Source organism: Xiphophorus hellerii, chromosome 1, assembly GCF_003331165.1.
Source record: "Xiphophorus hellerii strain 12219 chromosome 1, Xiphophorus_hellerii-4.1, whole genome shotgun sequence".
NCBI classification, from domain to species: Eukaryota; Metazoa; Chordata; class Actinopteri; order Cyprinodontiformes; family Poeciliidae; genus Xiphophorus; species Xiphophorus hellerii.
Window position 1 is genome coordinate 21,399,949 of NC_045672.1, and position 14,050 is coordinate 21,413,998.

The window sequence follows — 14,050 nt, forward strand, 5'->3', positions numbered from 1 at the left end:
TTCATAAAAATGCATTTCAGAACCATTTTAAGCTGTTTAACAAAAAGATATTACCGCCAACATTTTCTCCTTCTACAATTACATTCCTGTAGCACAGCTCAACAAGTGATCAGCTATTTTGATCGTGCTAAGTGCGGATAAAATCGCCTAATAAAAAGTAACCACATGTCCAAGCACCTTACCTGTGATTGTCAGTTGTGCCATACCAAGCAAACGGCATGTGGGATTCACTTTAAATTCCTCGGAGAGACTGTCTCTCTGACTCCCTGTCTCCCCGACTGACCTCCACGGCAGGATAAGGGTAGATTACACCCGGACAAACAGCAGGGAGGCTGCAGCTTTCAGCTGCAAACACAGACTCACCCAGGCTCCGAGACAGTTAATCTAATATACCATCAAAGCCCCACAAACTTGAGCGCACCACTCCTTCTTAAAAGTATTTAATTTATTAGAATTATGTACATGTTGGCTGCATCCATTAAAAATCAAAACACTTGCAAACTGATTCCAGTATGTTGACACTTTTTTTCCAGTAAGCACACCTTTAACCTTACACACAAGGGTAAGAAGATTCTTCAGTGTCAGGAGTTTGCATTTACAACATGACAGGTGTATTAAAAGCGTATTAGCACCGAGTTTCCACCAGGTGGCAGTGTGCCATAGCAGTTTGATTTGATGAATGCCTTTCAGAACCCAGTGTTTGTAAACGACCACAGCACCACTGACGTCCAGATTAAAATTTTTTTTTTCACATTACATGCTGAAGTGATTTCACTAAAAATCTGAGCTGATGGTGTTAAACATGAGTGAACATCACCCAAGATCTCATAATGGCTCTGTCAGCAAAGCATTCTCACACTGATATCATCCTGATGGAAACTTCTTTGGGGATTATATTGCCGTTTGTGTTTGTATTCCTCGTGACTGATGGGTTGACTTCAGATATATCACAGTGTTGCCCTCCATATTGCCACACCAGTCCCGACCCCGCCGCTGAGAAGTGAACCAGCCTAGAGTCGGCAGCTGGACAGAAAGAGAGAGGAGGTCCTGGGTACTCAGGGGGACGAGTCGGCGGGTTTTCGGGTAAGAGAGGCTGATCATAGTCCTGTCCAGGAAGAGCTGCAAGTGAAAGTGGAAGGGGTCCGTGGGTGTACTGCTGCTGACATCTGTGAAGGAGGAGATGCTCATGTTTCTTTGATGATGCCAAGCAAATTAGGGTTGATTTTTATTTATTTTTGCTAGAAATGTGCCTTTACCTGCAGGGAATGGTGTTACACGGGGCTGAGTTTACTGGTTCCCACAAAGGCAGCATCTTCTCCTCTGCGTTGTTGTTGTTGTTGTTGTTCTGGCCTTTATGACTGTAAGGAGACCTGCTGTCCTCCCGGTGCTGGTCCTGACCCTCCCATGGAAGATCATCACCCTCTCTGGCATCAAAAATTAATTGAGACCTAAACGTTAGAACTTTAGCTTTAATCTTGTAAAGAAGAACCTGGTAATTAGATCAGATGCAGGGAACATTGAGGTTGGACTTACAGTAATTTTGGACTTTTTCTGAGCCATTCTAACACATGAGTATTATGTCTTACAATAACAAAAACACATACCTATGGCAAGATACTGCCACCACCAAGCTTCACAGTGGGAGTGGTTTATGTAGGACGATGTGTAAGATGCATTCAAGTATTCAAACTAACTATATGCAGTTAGCTTGGTCTCGTCTAACCAGGGCATCTGGTAAGCAGTCATTTAAGAGCAACCAGTAACTTAATTCTTGTTTTAATGTACTAAAGTCAATAATGTAAATATTTTTGAGTAAAGTAAAGAAATAATATTTTGCTATTAGTGGAAGAAGTAATGTTATTTGGGTTGTTATTACATTATTAATGCAGCACTGATAAAATAAAGATGACAATGTCATAATATGTAAAAATAAAGTTCCATAGATTGTTATCATATTGGGTGTTACAAACATATCTAAGGAGAGTGACTGTTGTATAGAAAGTATCCATGAATGAATGTCTATGGCATAAACGATAGCTGATTTTTGATGGATAAACTTCACAGAAAAGCAAAAAAAACTTTCATTTCCTTGAAATTCACTCCTATTAAAGCATCATATTATTATTGACTGCAGCTGTTATATCTTCACAGATGTCTCTTTATGCTACCCAAATAATGTCATTATATTAGTCACTTTATTAAAGTTAAAATTGCTAAAATGATGCTGTTAATTGCAGGTATCACATTATTGGTCATTATTACATTGATGATTGCTACACACCTTCTTTTGAATGTCTGCTATTTCCCCTGCATGTGTTATGATGAACCTTTAACATGCCATTTCCTAAATAGGTGCCTTCTGATGGCACTGGATTGCACTGGATTTTAAATGCATGCGACACTCATCAGTTTTTTCTTTTTAAGTAAACATTGTATCATTTGTGACCATTTAAAAACCTTCACCTTTTCCAAGGTGCATTTAGTGGAATACTTACACACATTTATTACAGCAAGGCTAGATGAAAATGTTCATTAAACATCTTACCTCCTTTGCTTTTTATGTTTATCCTCTTCGGTGCATTCAAGCAAACAGCAGGTGATGAAGGCCACGGACATGAGCAGGATAATTCCAGAGCTTATAATGGATGCCAGGACAGCCACACGGAAACCATAGTCCTCATAGGGGGCCACAGCTGCAGAGTGACAAAAGATTTGATCAATTTACAATTTTTGTTCACTTAGAAAATCAAATGTTCAGTTTCAGAATGAAAAAAAAATCTGACATGCACCACCACCCTGTCTTTGGTGTGCAGATTGTGCTTGTTACATATGTAAACATCATTATTCTTTAACTGCTGCGGACTGGCAGGTTTGAACATGTTTTCAGACCATGTTTATGCTAGTTTATCAACTGGGAAAACAAACCAAAAGCACATTTTCAAGTTTCATTTTCTGTATGATATGAAAGAGTCTCTTTCATCTCGTTCTCTCTGATAATTCAGCCTAAAACAAGTAATGCTAAGCATAATACAGAAACAACAAAGGTGTTGCAACACTAGAGTTAATTTAATGTTTCCTGTATAAAAAAAACTTTTGCATCATCACATAACTTCACTTGTAGCCTTAATTGCATGTCTAATATTGCAGGTTGCATCTTTAGGTAACTATTAGCCCTTTTCTCTCTGCATCAGCTGCCATATTAGGCCTTTGTTTTAACTTCTCTGTTTCTACTTACGCTGACAGAAGGTCTCGCCCATCCATTGGGTGCTGTTGGTGACCATGACACACTTCAACTCTTTGCCCACCAGTTTGTGTTTAGCTGGGCACTGCAGGGAAATGACTGTGCCCACATCGGTCCCGTTGCCCTGAATGATCCTGTGGGTGCCCACAGCCGGCAGGGGCCTCGGTGTGCACTGAGCCTGCTGACGGCCTAGAGAAGAGAGTTGGAGGTCAGTCGGTAAGGAACAGATAACAGATACAGCTTCTGGGATGGCCATGTTACGTGCCCCTAATGTGAAATGTGCTTGAAGTTCACTCAAACATTAGATTGCTGTGGAAGGGACAGGGATGATTCATGATTCATTCTCTTTCCACAACAACAACTCAGGGTGAAACAGATGGTCAAAAACTGACAAGGAAGCGCTGGAGAGGAGAACGGGGTGGTCATTCCACAGCTATCAGCACTGAAATCGTGCAGGGCGGCACAGCAGTACGTGACAAAGTCACAGCCCCCCTTCCAGCAGCCTCGTGCATGCTGCATCGACTGCAACTGTATCAAAGCAGGAGGTGTGATAAATCATTGAACACATGGCCCCTGAGGTTGATGGAAACTCATCTGGAACCTAAACAACTGGATGTCATACCGAACATCACGGTGTTCAGCAGACTGCTCAGGCATACGCTATGATGAGCCACCTACTGTATGACTTCATCATGAAACAAGCTTATGATCGGTAAACATGATGTCACAGCAGGAGGATTCGTTTCAGCAGTCATCTTGTTTATTGCGAAGAACTGGTTCTCAGCTAACACTTAAACAGAGGTTTTTTTGAAAGCCCATCAACCTTTTCCACATTTTATCTCAATAAAACCCCAAACCTTCATAATTTTTAATTGGAAACTTCTGTGACAATCCAATATAAATACTGCATAGTGGTGAAGTGAAAGGACATTATTCAATTGTTTCAAGGTTTCGTTTCACTGAAAACAACCAGCACCTGTGAACCAGAAAAAAAATCCTCGTTGTTCTAATGTGTAATTGAATGGGTCTAATATATAGACATTCGTTTTTAACTCTTGCCTGGACTTTGACAGGTGCATTCTAAGACATAAACATGCAATAACTTAAATCATTTTACTGTAGTTCTGGCTATTATGGGTCATTCTCGTACTGAAAGATGAACCTCCACCCAAGACTAGTCTTTTCATGTCTCTTACAGTTCGTTTTGTTTTTCCCCAGAATTTTCCTGGATTTAGAAATATCTGTTGACCCATCAACTCTGACCAGCTTCCCAGACCCTCCTGAAGAAAAGGTTCAGGGGGGGATCCTTGGTGTGCTAAAGGTGATGTGGGGTGTTAGTTTCCTCCACAGATTGCATTTAGCATGTAGGCCAAGAAGTTTCAAGTTCATACTAATTTATACTGTGAAACAGTGCTTTTTTTAAAACCAAAACCTACAAACTTTATTCCTGCTGAGATCCTTTGTCTTTAAGATCCTTTTTGTTCAGTTCTACAATAAAATTGTGAGCCCTACAAAGCACAGCTGGATTTATACTGAGATGACATTGGATAGGTCGACTTTATTCAGTTGCTAAATAACTTCTGGTGGTAATTGGATTTCTTTAAGGGTATCAGCGTAAAGGAGACGAAACATAAATATTTAGAGAAGCAATGTAAAAAACAAAAAAAGATGCATCTTTATTGTCCTACTGCATGATTTTCCACTATTTTTTTTATGCTCTTATGTTCTCCATTACATGGAATCCAAATAAAACACTACAGTTTGTGTGGAAAAAGTTTCAAGAGGTATACAAACTTTGGCAGCACTCATCATGTGCTGCACCTGATCACAAAAACTGAATTTACTGTCAGGAAACAACAGAAAAGAAAAGACAGTTAGAAACAAACAGAATATATTTTCTCCCACAGATCAGATTTCAAAACGGGACGACTGGGATAAAACAAAACAGGGCTACTCCCATGTTCACTGTCAGTATTACCTAATCACATCCACATGTATGCAACACATGGACACATTTTAGATCAAATTAGAAAGTGTATAGGCTTTTTGTAACATCTGTGACGGATGTTTTGTAAAGGATTTCCAGCTGTGCATCATTTTTCATACCCCTTTACTTCTTAGTTCTTTCTTCCTATCTTTCTTCCTTTCTTTTAATTCTAATGCAGTCACACTAGATGGTTTTGACGATATTGAACAGGCAGGTCCACTTTTCAACTCCTCATCTCTCTCTGACACGCATTCAGAGTACATTTAATTTCTAAAACTGACATTTTTGGGTGAAACGTGTGATCAAGAAGCACGAGAAAGAAACTGACACCAAAGTGCCAAACCCTCTCCTATAGTCTCCAATAAAACCAAAAGGGCTTGATCCTACAAACATAAAGACGCTCTTCAGTTTGTCTTACCTGGTTTGCTCCGGGTACGGATGTCTTCTTTATTCTCTAGCCTCACATCTGCTACTGAGGCTGTGGCTGCGGACATGTTGGCAGCAGGCAGATGCGCTCACACTCCGCTCTCCTTTTTTTGACGCGCGTAAAGGCAACGCTCCTGGACCCCCTCTGTCTCAGGTGCAAAATAAATAAATGACTCGCTGCTTGTGAGGCGTTTGAGCTTCAGTGTCCCCAGTTTCTCCGAGTGATAAAACTCTTCAGCCACAGCGTCCTCCCTGCGAGCCGCTCCGCCTCGCTTGAACTTCAGACTGGGTGGCGCGCGGCTGCGGAACTGCTGTCGCGCGAGAGGATGAACAGTCGAGACCTTGTCAACCAAAGTAGAACAGACTCTGTGGATTATGTCAGGTTAGGGCGTGAGTGAGCAGAATATCAGTCAAGACACATTTCTTGTCTGCATTTCTGGAACTACATTTCACCCGAGCTTCACCCTCAACGTCTGAAGGCTGCCTAAAAAATAATTAATCAACGTGTATTTTAACTTTAAGCTAAATCCAGCTGTCCTCTTTGTTCATCAGTGAACACTGAGCATCACAAAGATCAAGAACTCGAATCTATTATTTGAAAATATGAAGATATCTCAACAGCAGCAGTATTTCCCAGCAAAATGGGCAGAGCAGGCAAGGAGAAAAACACCTAAAAGAAAACTCATGGTGACGCTACAGGAGCTGAAGAAATGTATGCTTAGACAGAATACAAAGATGACAAGAGAACTCTTAGATTTCTCTCTCAAAACAAAGTGAAAATGCAACAGGAAGTCAAAGAAGGTGTTAAGCTAAGTGAACAAGTTTCCACAAGCCTGCTCTGGTCTGATGAGAACAAGATTGAGGTTTTTGGTCTGAGTGCAAAAATGTATGGAGAAAAACAAACTGAGTACACCATCCACACTGTGAAACATAACGGTGGCAGTATCGTGCTGTGTAGGGTTGCTTCTCTTTAGCACAGACAATGAAGCTCAGAAGTGTGGAGTCTCACCTTCATCTCACCAAGATGAGTAGGAAGCACGTCTTAGTCTACAAAATATGAAGGATTTTTATTTTTTGAAATATTTAGAAAATGACACATCATTTTCACCCCACTTCATGTTATTCACTGTTGTTTTGACCATCACATAAAGTCCTAATAAAATGAAATTAGTTTTGTGATTGAAATAAGACTACACGTGAATGTGAATACTTTTTTAGAAACGGTAGTGTGCTGCTGTATGTCACAAATTTTACCACTTTAGCCTCTGAATAGTTTTTTGCAGAAGTTATCTTTTGAAGTATTGTGCTTAATGAAAATAAATAGAAGTGTCAAGCTGCTATATATTATTCCCTCCAAAGATAACTTTGTTAATGAGTTTATGCATCATTTAATTGTATTATGTGAGCAAACTTTGTCACTTCCCTTTCTTTTTCTCACTTCGTTATACTTTTGAAACTGTTTTTTGATACAGCTTTTGTGAAAGAGTATGTTAGAACAAGATCTTGTGCGTGTATTCCGCCTGCTGCAATAAGATAAGAGTTAAAATAACATGTTATGGTGTCATTAAGCAAAATTATACCAGATTTCAAATAGCTAAGGTAGAAAAACTTTAGAAAAATCTATAAAAGAAAGTCACATTTGTTCAGTTTGTTTGTTTAATCTTGCATGTTAAAGCAGAAGTGCACTTTTGTGCAAAGTACAGGTGGATCCAGGAACATGATGTATTGTGGGTTCACAGTTTCATGCTGTGAGAATAACAGACACATCTCCGAGTATCTGAGGAGCTCCAACCTTATGGAGCCTTTGTTTCATTCAAAGGTGATTCTAAGTGAATGTATTGTCTTTACTGATGTGTCATGAGTAGAACTTTTAGAAAACAAGAAAAGGGTGCTTATAATACCTGCACTCGAGTAATGGTGTTGCATAACACCATCCTTGCACATCACCAAATACTGAGCTTCTCTAAGTGCATTAGTCTGGTGGGAATTCAAAGAACAGAAATGAAAACATCTTTCAAAAGATGCTGAGGGGGAAATGATATAAACAGTGTAATAGAGACATTTTGGAAACTATTCTGCTGAAATTGTTCAAAAATATCCTCTAAATTGGGTATGTATGGCAACAGCAACGTTTAATTCTGCCGTTGTGTACAGTTTAGCCTTTCAGTGGATTCCAGTCGAGTCTCCGTCCTGGCTTGAGTTGTTCGTACTTTGAGCAGTACAAACGAGGAGAGAGTTGATAGCAATAGTGTCTGTTTTCTCTGCTAAAAAGCACTAAGATGATATGTTGTTGTTTTTGTTTTTGTTGATGACTTTGTAAAAAAAAATCTAAGGCAGCACAAGGCAGATGAAAGATGCCAAAGAGAGATTCTAAATTCTGACAGTGTATTCATATGATGTCTGAGAGACAAACAGGAGCTTGGAGATCCAACGAACTGGCATCCTACTGAGAAACTTATAAGCACTGATGAACCTTTATTGCAAATACTTTGTGGCAAAATTGCACAATAAGCTTCTTGCTATGTTTTGAGGTAATGTCCTGAACCACATGCAGAGCCAGTAAGATGAACCAGCAGGTGAAGAGTTTGTGTGCTGCAGGTTGGCTATGCCCTCAAACAGAGCAGAGATCCTCTATGCTGACAGATTCACACTTTCACAAAAATACACTAAAGGAACAAGATCCTGACACTGTCTTAATGTAGCCAATGAACACCAACATATATTCAATATATAAATACATAAAGGTATCTTTATGTATTCATATTATCTTTATAATCTGTTTTGATATTACCATGCACATTATCTCCATCATCAGTATGTAAATACGCATAACCAGTTTAGGGTTTCAACTCAAAAGGGCCTTTTCGTGTCTGAAAACAGCATTTTAAACATAACTTCTGCAAAAGAAAGTCAACTGGGATATATTTAGGTTTCTTTTGGCTATAAAATATAAAATATATGGCCTTTATGTATTTTTCTTTGTAAGAGATGAATTGATGTGTCAGTGAGAGATTTCTGATTAAAAGTGTGAATCATAAAACAATCTTTCATTTAGATTAACTGAATTTTCTGGAACGTTGACGTATTCCAAGAAACCATTTAATCTCAAAGCCAGAGCCTCATTAAAGATGAGCTGTCTCTGTTTGCCGCTGAGTGGTACATGCGTCAGACCAACCCTCTCAAAGGCAGAAGAGAATACTTCAGAAAGGATGCCAGCTATTTCTCTCTCTCTCTGTGCTTTCCACACAGCGATGGTCCTTCTACAGCCTCATTAATGGTTCTGTTTGTGTTGTCTATGTCTGTAATCTGTGAAAGAATCAATTTTTCAAGCTGGACTGTGGCTGTGAGTGATGGGACTGTGCCATCAATCTGTATGTACTCACTGAAGGAGTATGAAATATGAAATTTCACGAGGAAGTTGGGTTGATCAAGCTTTTCTTGAAATGCAGAGCTGCCTTAGATGTACTCAGCTTGTAAAGTGGACACAGACGATCTTCCTGTGACAGAAGCAGGATAAGAAATTTACTTAGGTAAAAATTACTTTTTTTTTTTAGATTTAATCATGTAAGGTACTTAATTATGCACACATTCGTACATTAACTCTTTCATAACCAAGTGGCTAATGCTTCTAAATATACATTAATGGTAATGTGTTTCATTAGTTACTACTGCTTGATCATTCCTCTTGTTTGCTACTGAAGTGGTTCTGTTTTGTCTCACATTGTTTCAGGGACTCACTGCTTGCGTGCCACCTGATTCTGCAGATGAGAAATCTTTCATTGTGAAAACTACAATCCCTGCTTTTTAAGGGCAACTAAGTTTCTCCATCAGTGTATTTCAGAATTATATATCAGATTACAACGCTCTTTTATTTTACTTTCAGCAACTTACACATTGTCATTTTGTTCTACTGCACCATATGTAATATTATTCTTTTTAACTAGGAGCTGCTGCCAAACGTCCTTCAATCTGCTTCAGAAGCTTCTTGTTTTCATTTTAGAGCGTGACCTACAAGCTGATGATAAGTTTGGCTGTTATGTCTCACCTGGAGTTTTACGTCATTTTGGCCTGAAATGGCCTGAAACAAATTGCTTACTTTTATAAATTTTATATGCAGTTTTCTTCATGCTCAGTCCAGCTTTTGCGTAATTTAGTAGAAAATAGATTGGTCGATGGTGAAAAAAAATAGATTGCAGGTTTAAAATCGGATGAAAACAAAAGTCCACATTCATTTCATGGATCTAAAGAAGGGGTTTGCCACCTGCAGTTTAGGAGTCAAAACTGGCTTTTTGGACCTTCCTTTTAATATCTTTGGCAAAAAATTTATAAATAACTAACTCTTTAAATATAGATGTAATAAACAATGCAAGTTTTAATGGTTTTATTTTTTTATTGAACCGTAAATTTCCCTAATAGAATGACACTAAAATTCTGTCATTTCTTTAGATCTACATTACAGACCAAACGTTTGGACACAACTGTGTGTCCAAACGTTTGGTCTGTATTGAGTACAGACCAAACGTAGGGCACACAGTTGTGTCCAAACTTTTGGTCTGTACTGTAATTTTCTTCTCATGGGAACTGTTTCTCAGATTGTGGTTCTTTAAAAATGCCAACCATTTTCCTATAGATAATGTTTCCAAGTGGATTTTTAACAAAGGGAAAAGGCTTCTTTCACATTAACAACTCTAAACAAATTTTATTTATTTGGATGGGGGACAAAAACGTTTCTTTCTATTGTAAAGGTTGCGGATCTTTTATCAAGAGAAAGCTGACATTGTGTCACCAATGACACTGCATGGTGGAGTGCATCAATATAATATAAGTATGGATGCCATGGGTGGATTTTTAGCTTTATCCAGCCATTGCGTAAAAAAATCAAGAGGTGCTTCCATGTTCTCAGTTTAAAGTCAAGCTTGCTCGCAGGTTGGATTGCATTGAAGCTGCTCACCTTGTCGCCAGCACAGTCTGTAGTGTTTCTGGACAGGATTCAAGGTGAAGTTGTGGAGATGAGGGAGTCTGGTTTGGGAACCGCAGAGTCTCATATGCAGCTTTGAAGATGAAAGGATGTTTTTATATAAATGCATCAATAACAATCTGAAGTGGAGACAGGCAACGCGAGAGATTACATCATCATGTTTTTCCAACAAATCATTGTTTTCACGATGTGAGCTCTTCTCTCTCTTCTTCAGGAAGAGGCAAGTGCGCAGAGTATTTTATATTCAACATTGGCGTCTAAAGACTAGGACTTTCACTGTGCAATAAAATCATTTAGGCGGTCAGAGAAAGACTTATCTACTCTAACGCGTATTTCTCTACAGGAAATAGATGTACTGTCCTTCTCGGCTGAGGGACAGTCTCTGCCTCAAGCAGAGGGTTTCAAGTGGCTTGATGTCTTGCTTTTGTAATCACTCTCCATGGATTTATTGTCCTGGTTTGCTTTCAATCCTTTCCAGAACCAAACGGTAGTACTACTTTTGCTGGTTCACCTCTCATTGTGTTCTTCCCTCTGTGTCATCTCAGGCTGCAAGTTTTCATTAAGTTTCCATTTTGCTACAATTTTGCCTGCATCAGGCCCAGGTTTAAGTCTTCCTCAACCTGAAAATAATGACATTTTTGATTACCAGAAGAAGAAATTGAAGGAGAGGAAAGCCTATGGGAACTGAAAATACAGCAAGTCCGAATGTGTTCTGGATATGCTTTGTTTCAACATTTAATCATCATCTTTAAATCGATATCAAAGACTTTTATTAACAATAAGATGACAATCAAACTTTTCAGGTGACTGTGACTTTAAATGAACTGCCTTAAGACATGGTGGCGTATTTCCTGTTAGCACACATATTTTGGTTTTGTGTTTCAGACTATCTTACGTACATCTAACCTCCAGTTGGTTGTGGGTTGATGAAATCATCCGACTAAAGGTGTATCAGTTTGAGCAGCAACCCCACATGAATATATTTTTCTGTTGCAAAGAATTTTGAAAGCAACAACACATTCAGAGGTAATGAAACTCAGAAGTGGGCTGAAAATACCAGCTAGAGACATGAAAGTGACAGGAAACAGTTGCAACCACTTCCTGTACAGGAATGGAGAATTGTCTCGCTGTTTCACCAGAAGAATGCAAATGAGTTTCCCCTATTTGCACTTGTATGTGGGTGTTGATAAAGTACAACATCATGCCACGCAAAATGACCAAAGTGTGAGTGAGAGAGAACTGTAAACGACACATGATCATCAGCATAAAAAGACAACAAAAAAAAAACAACTCAGAAAACACTGCTTTTGGAGTGAGATAGCTCACCAAATAATGTACTAAAGGGAAGTAGATTCTAAAAGTTACATTCTTCTTTAAGCTCTTTAACAAATAGATTCAAACAGTGATAGAGATGGATACACACCAGCAGAGGAGAAAGGCAGGTCATTCTGCTAACTTGCAAAAATGCAAGTGATTCTGTTTCATGCATATCCATATATAGTGTCTGTATTTAGATATAAACTGACAGACATTACCTGACTTTGTCACTGCTTGTTTTAGGTCAGCCAGAAAAAAAGTTATTTTTATTTGCTAAATGCCAGGCTAATTGAGTTCTTTATTGCTACTTTCAAATTCAGAAGTTTACATACATTCTTTAGTATTTAGTAGAATTGCCTTTCAACAATGGCCAGTCCAAAAACAATGCCATCTTGTCTTTAATCCACATTGTTACAAATTTGGTGGTATACTTCAGGTCTTTGTCGATAGTCATTAGTGACTGAGCTTTAACTTCCTGGCTGACATCTGTTGATGTTGCTTCAATATTTCCACATAATGTTTTTTCCTCATGATATCATCTATTTTTTGAAGTGCACTAGTTCCTCTTTCAGTAAGCAACCCCAGCAAACAAGAAGATGCTGCCACTCCTGTACTTCATAATTGGGATGGTGTTCTCAGGTTTGCAAGCATCAACTTTTTTCTTTCAAATGTAACAATGGTCATCATGACCGAACGCTTACATTTTTTGTTTTATCAGAACATGTCTCAATTATCATGACCGTTGTCCCTGCGAGCATTTCAAGATTATAGTTGAGCCTTTATATTGCTTTTGAAGCAATGGCTTTCCATGTGGATAATGAGACTAATATCAGTTTGAGCCAGTATCTTCAAAGTCTTTCAGTTTTGTTTTGGGACTGATATAAACATTTCACACCTAGATTTGTTTATTTCTGGGACATGGAACCTTTTAACATGCTGAACGATATAATGGGTGTTTATACATGCTTCTTTACTATTGTTTGACAGATAAACTTTGCACCTTCAGGCATCTGGAAATTGAACACAAGGATGACCAGTTGTGAAGATCTGCAATTCTCTTCCTTTTATCTTGTCAGATTTTTATTGATTTTTGAAGGTGATGCCTTAAAATAATAATTTTAAAAAAGCATGTCAAGTTAGCTGAGATGTTGCAAGTTGCAAAAAAAAAAAAGTTTCTAATTTTAACTGACCAAGACAGGGAAAGTTGAGTCTGATTTACTGTCAGAGAATGAGGAACAAAAGGTTGTCTTTTTCAGCAGAGCATGTAAATGTATGAATACACACAAGTGTATGTGCACTATCACACACAAACAGCTGCTAAGAGGCTTATTCTCCAGCTTCTCCTTTCAATCTGTTCTGCTCAGCTGTTGTGGGAGAGCAGCAGCACGTTGTGTTCGGAACACGAAATGGCAAAAACATCTTCAGCTAAGTTTTTAATTTTCTTCCAACCTTTTAATGTGCTCCTGCAAACCTGGTTCCAATCAACCAGCACTGTCCTTTGTGCTGTCTCAAAGAGGGCAATGTTGTTTTGTAAAGCCACTGAGAATCGCCTAGGGGCCCCTGGTAGTGGACAGTTCAGCTATTGTCAGTTCTAGCAATACCTTTGTAGAGTCAGCTACTTTTGGACAACCCATTTTCACAACTATTACAAAGGAAAAGAAAAATCAAAAGATACAGAGGTATCTTTTGAACTTCTGTAGATGGTTAACACAACACAGCAAAGCTGAGACAGTTTTTTAGCTAAAGTTTCAGTTTTGAAGATGAGAGAAAAGCTTCTCAGATTTGTTCTCAAAGAAATGAAACAACAAAATAGGAGTTTTCTGCAAGTAGTCTGCTCCTCAATCAGCTTTGAACACAGTTTCCTCCCTGCTCCACTTTGCTCTGAATGTACAGCACATTGAATAACAACAGAAGGAAGTGGTCAGCATTTTGCTCTGATGTTGCCCCATAGCTTACAGCAGCACCAGCAGACACTGGCGGAGCACGTTATCTTTCTAAAACCTAATTTTGACTTTTGAAAATAAAAATGTTATAAACTCAATGCATCTATCAAAGCTCTTCCTGTCTCTCTCTCTGTTGTTAAATGGCTACATGGCTCTCA

General features: G+C 38.7%; 1 protein-coding gene across 1 annotated transcript; it reads right to left on the bottom strand.

Moving 5' to 3' along the window:
* Positions 1 to 424: 424 nt before the first annotated feature.
* susd3 (sushi domain containing 3) lies at positions 425 to 6,284 on the bottom strand. The gene is made up of 5 exons (XM_032560460.1): positions 5,647 to 6,284; positions 3,236 to 3,430; positions 2,546 to 2,693; positions 1,257 to 1,424; positions 425 to 1,166 (listed from the first exon to the last, which is right to left on the bottom strand). Exons 1-5 carry the CDS (start codon positions 5,720 to 5,722, stop codon positions 854 to 856), a joined length of 900 nt encoding a protein of 299 aa, XP_032416351.1. The 5' UTR covers positions 5,723 to 6,284; the 3' UTR covers positions 425 to 853.
* Between the last annotated feature and the right edge of the window lie 7,766 nt (positions 6,285 to 14,050).

Bases quoted from the DNA above. Each gene is read 5' to 3' on its own strand.
- susd3 (XM_032560460.1), bottom strand. From the start codon at position 5,722: ATGTCCGCAGCCACAGCCTCAGTAGCAGATGTGAGGCTAGAGAATAAA. The intron at 2,694-3,235 runs GTAAGTAGAAAC...GTCACTCTGCAG, and splicing joins GGGCGAGACCTTCTGTCAGC to CTGTGGCCCCCTATGAGGAC. The intron at 1,167-1,256 runs GTAAAGGCACAT...CCTCCTTCACAG, and splicing joins TGTAACACCATTCCCTGCAG to ATGTCAGCAGCAGTACACCC.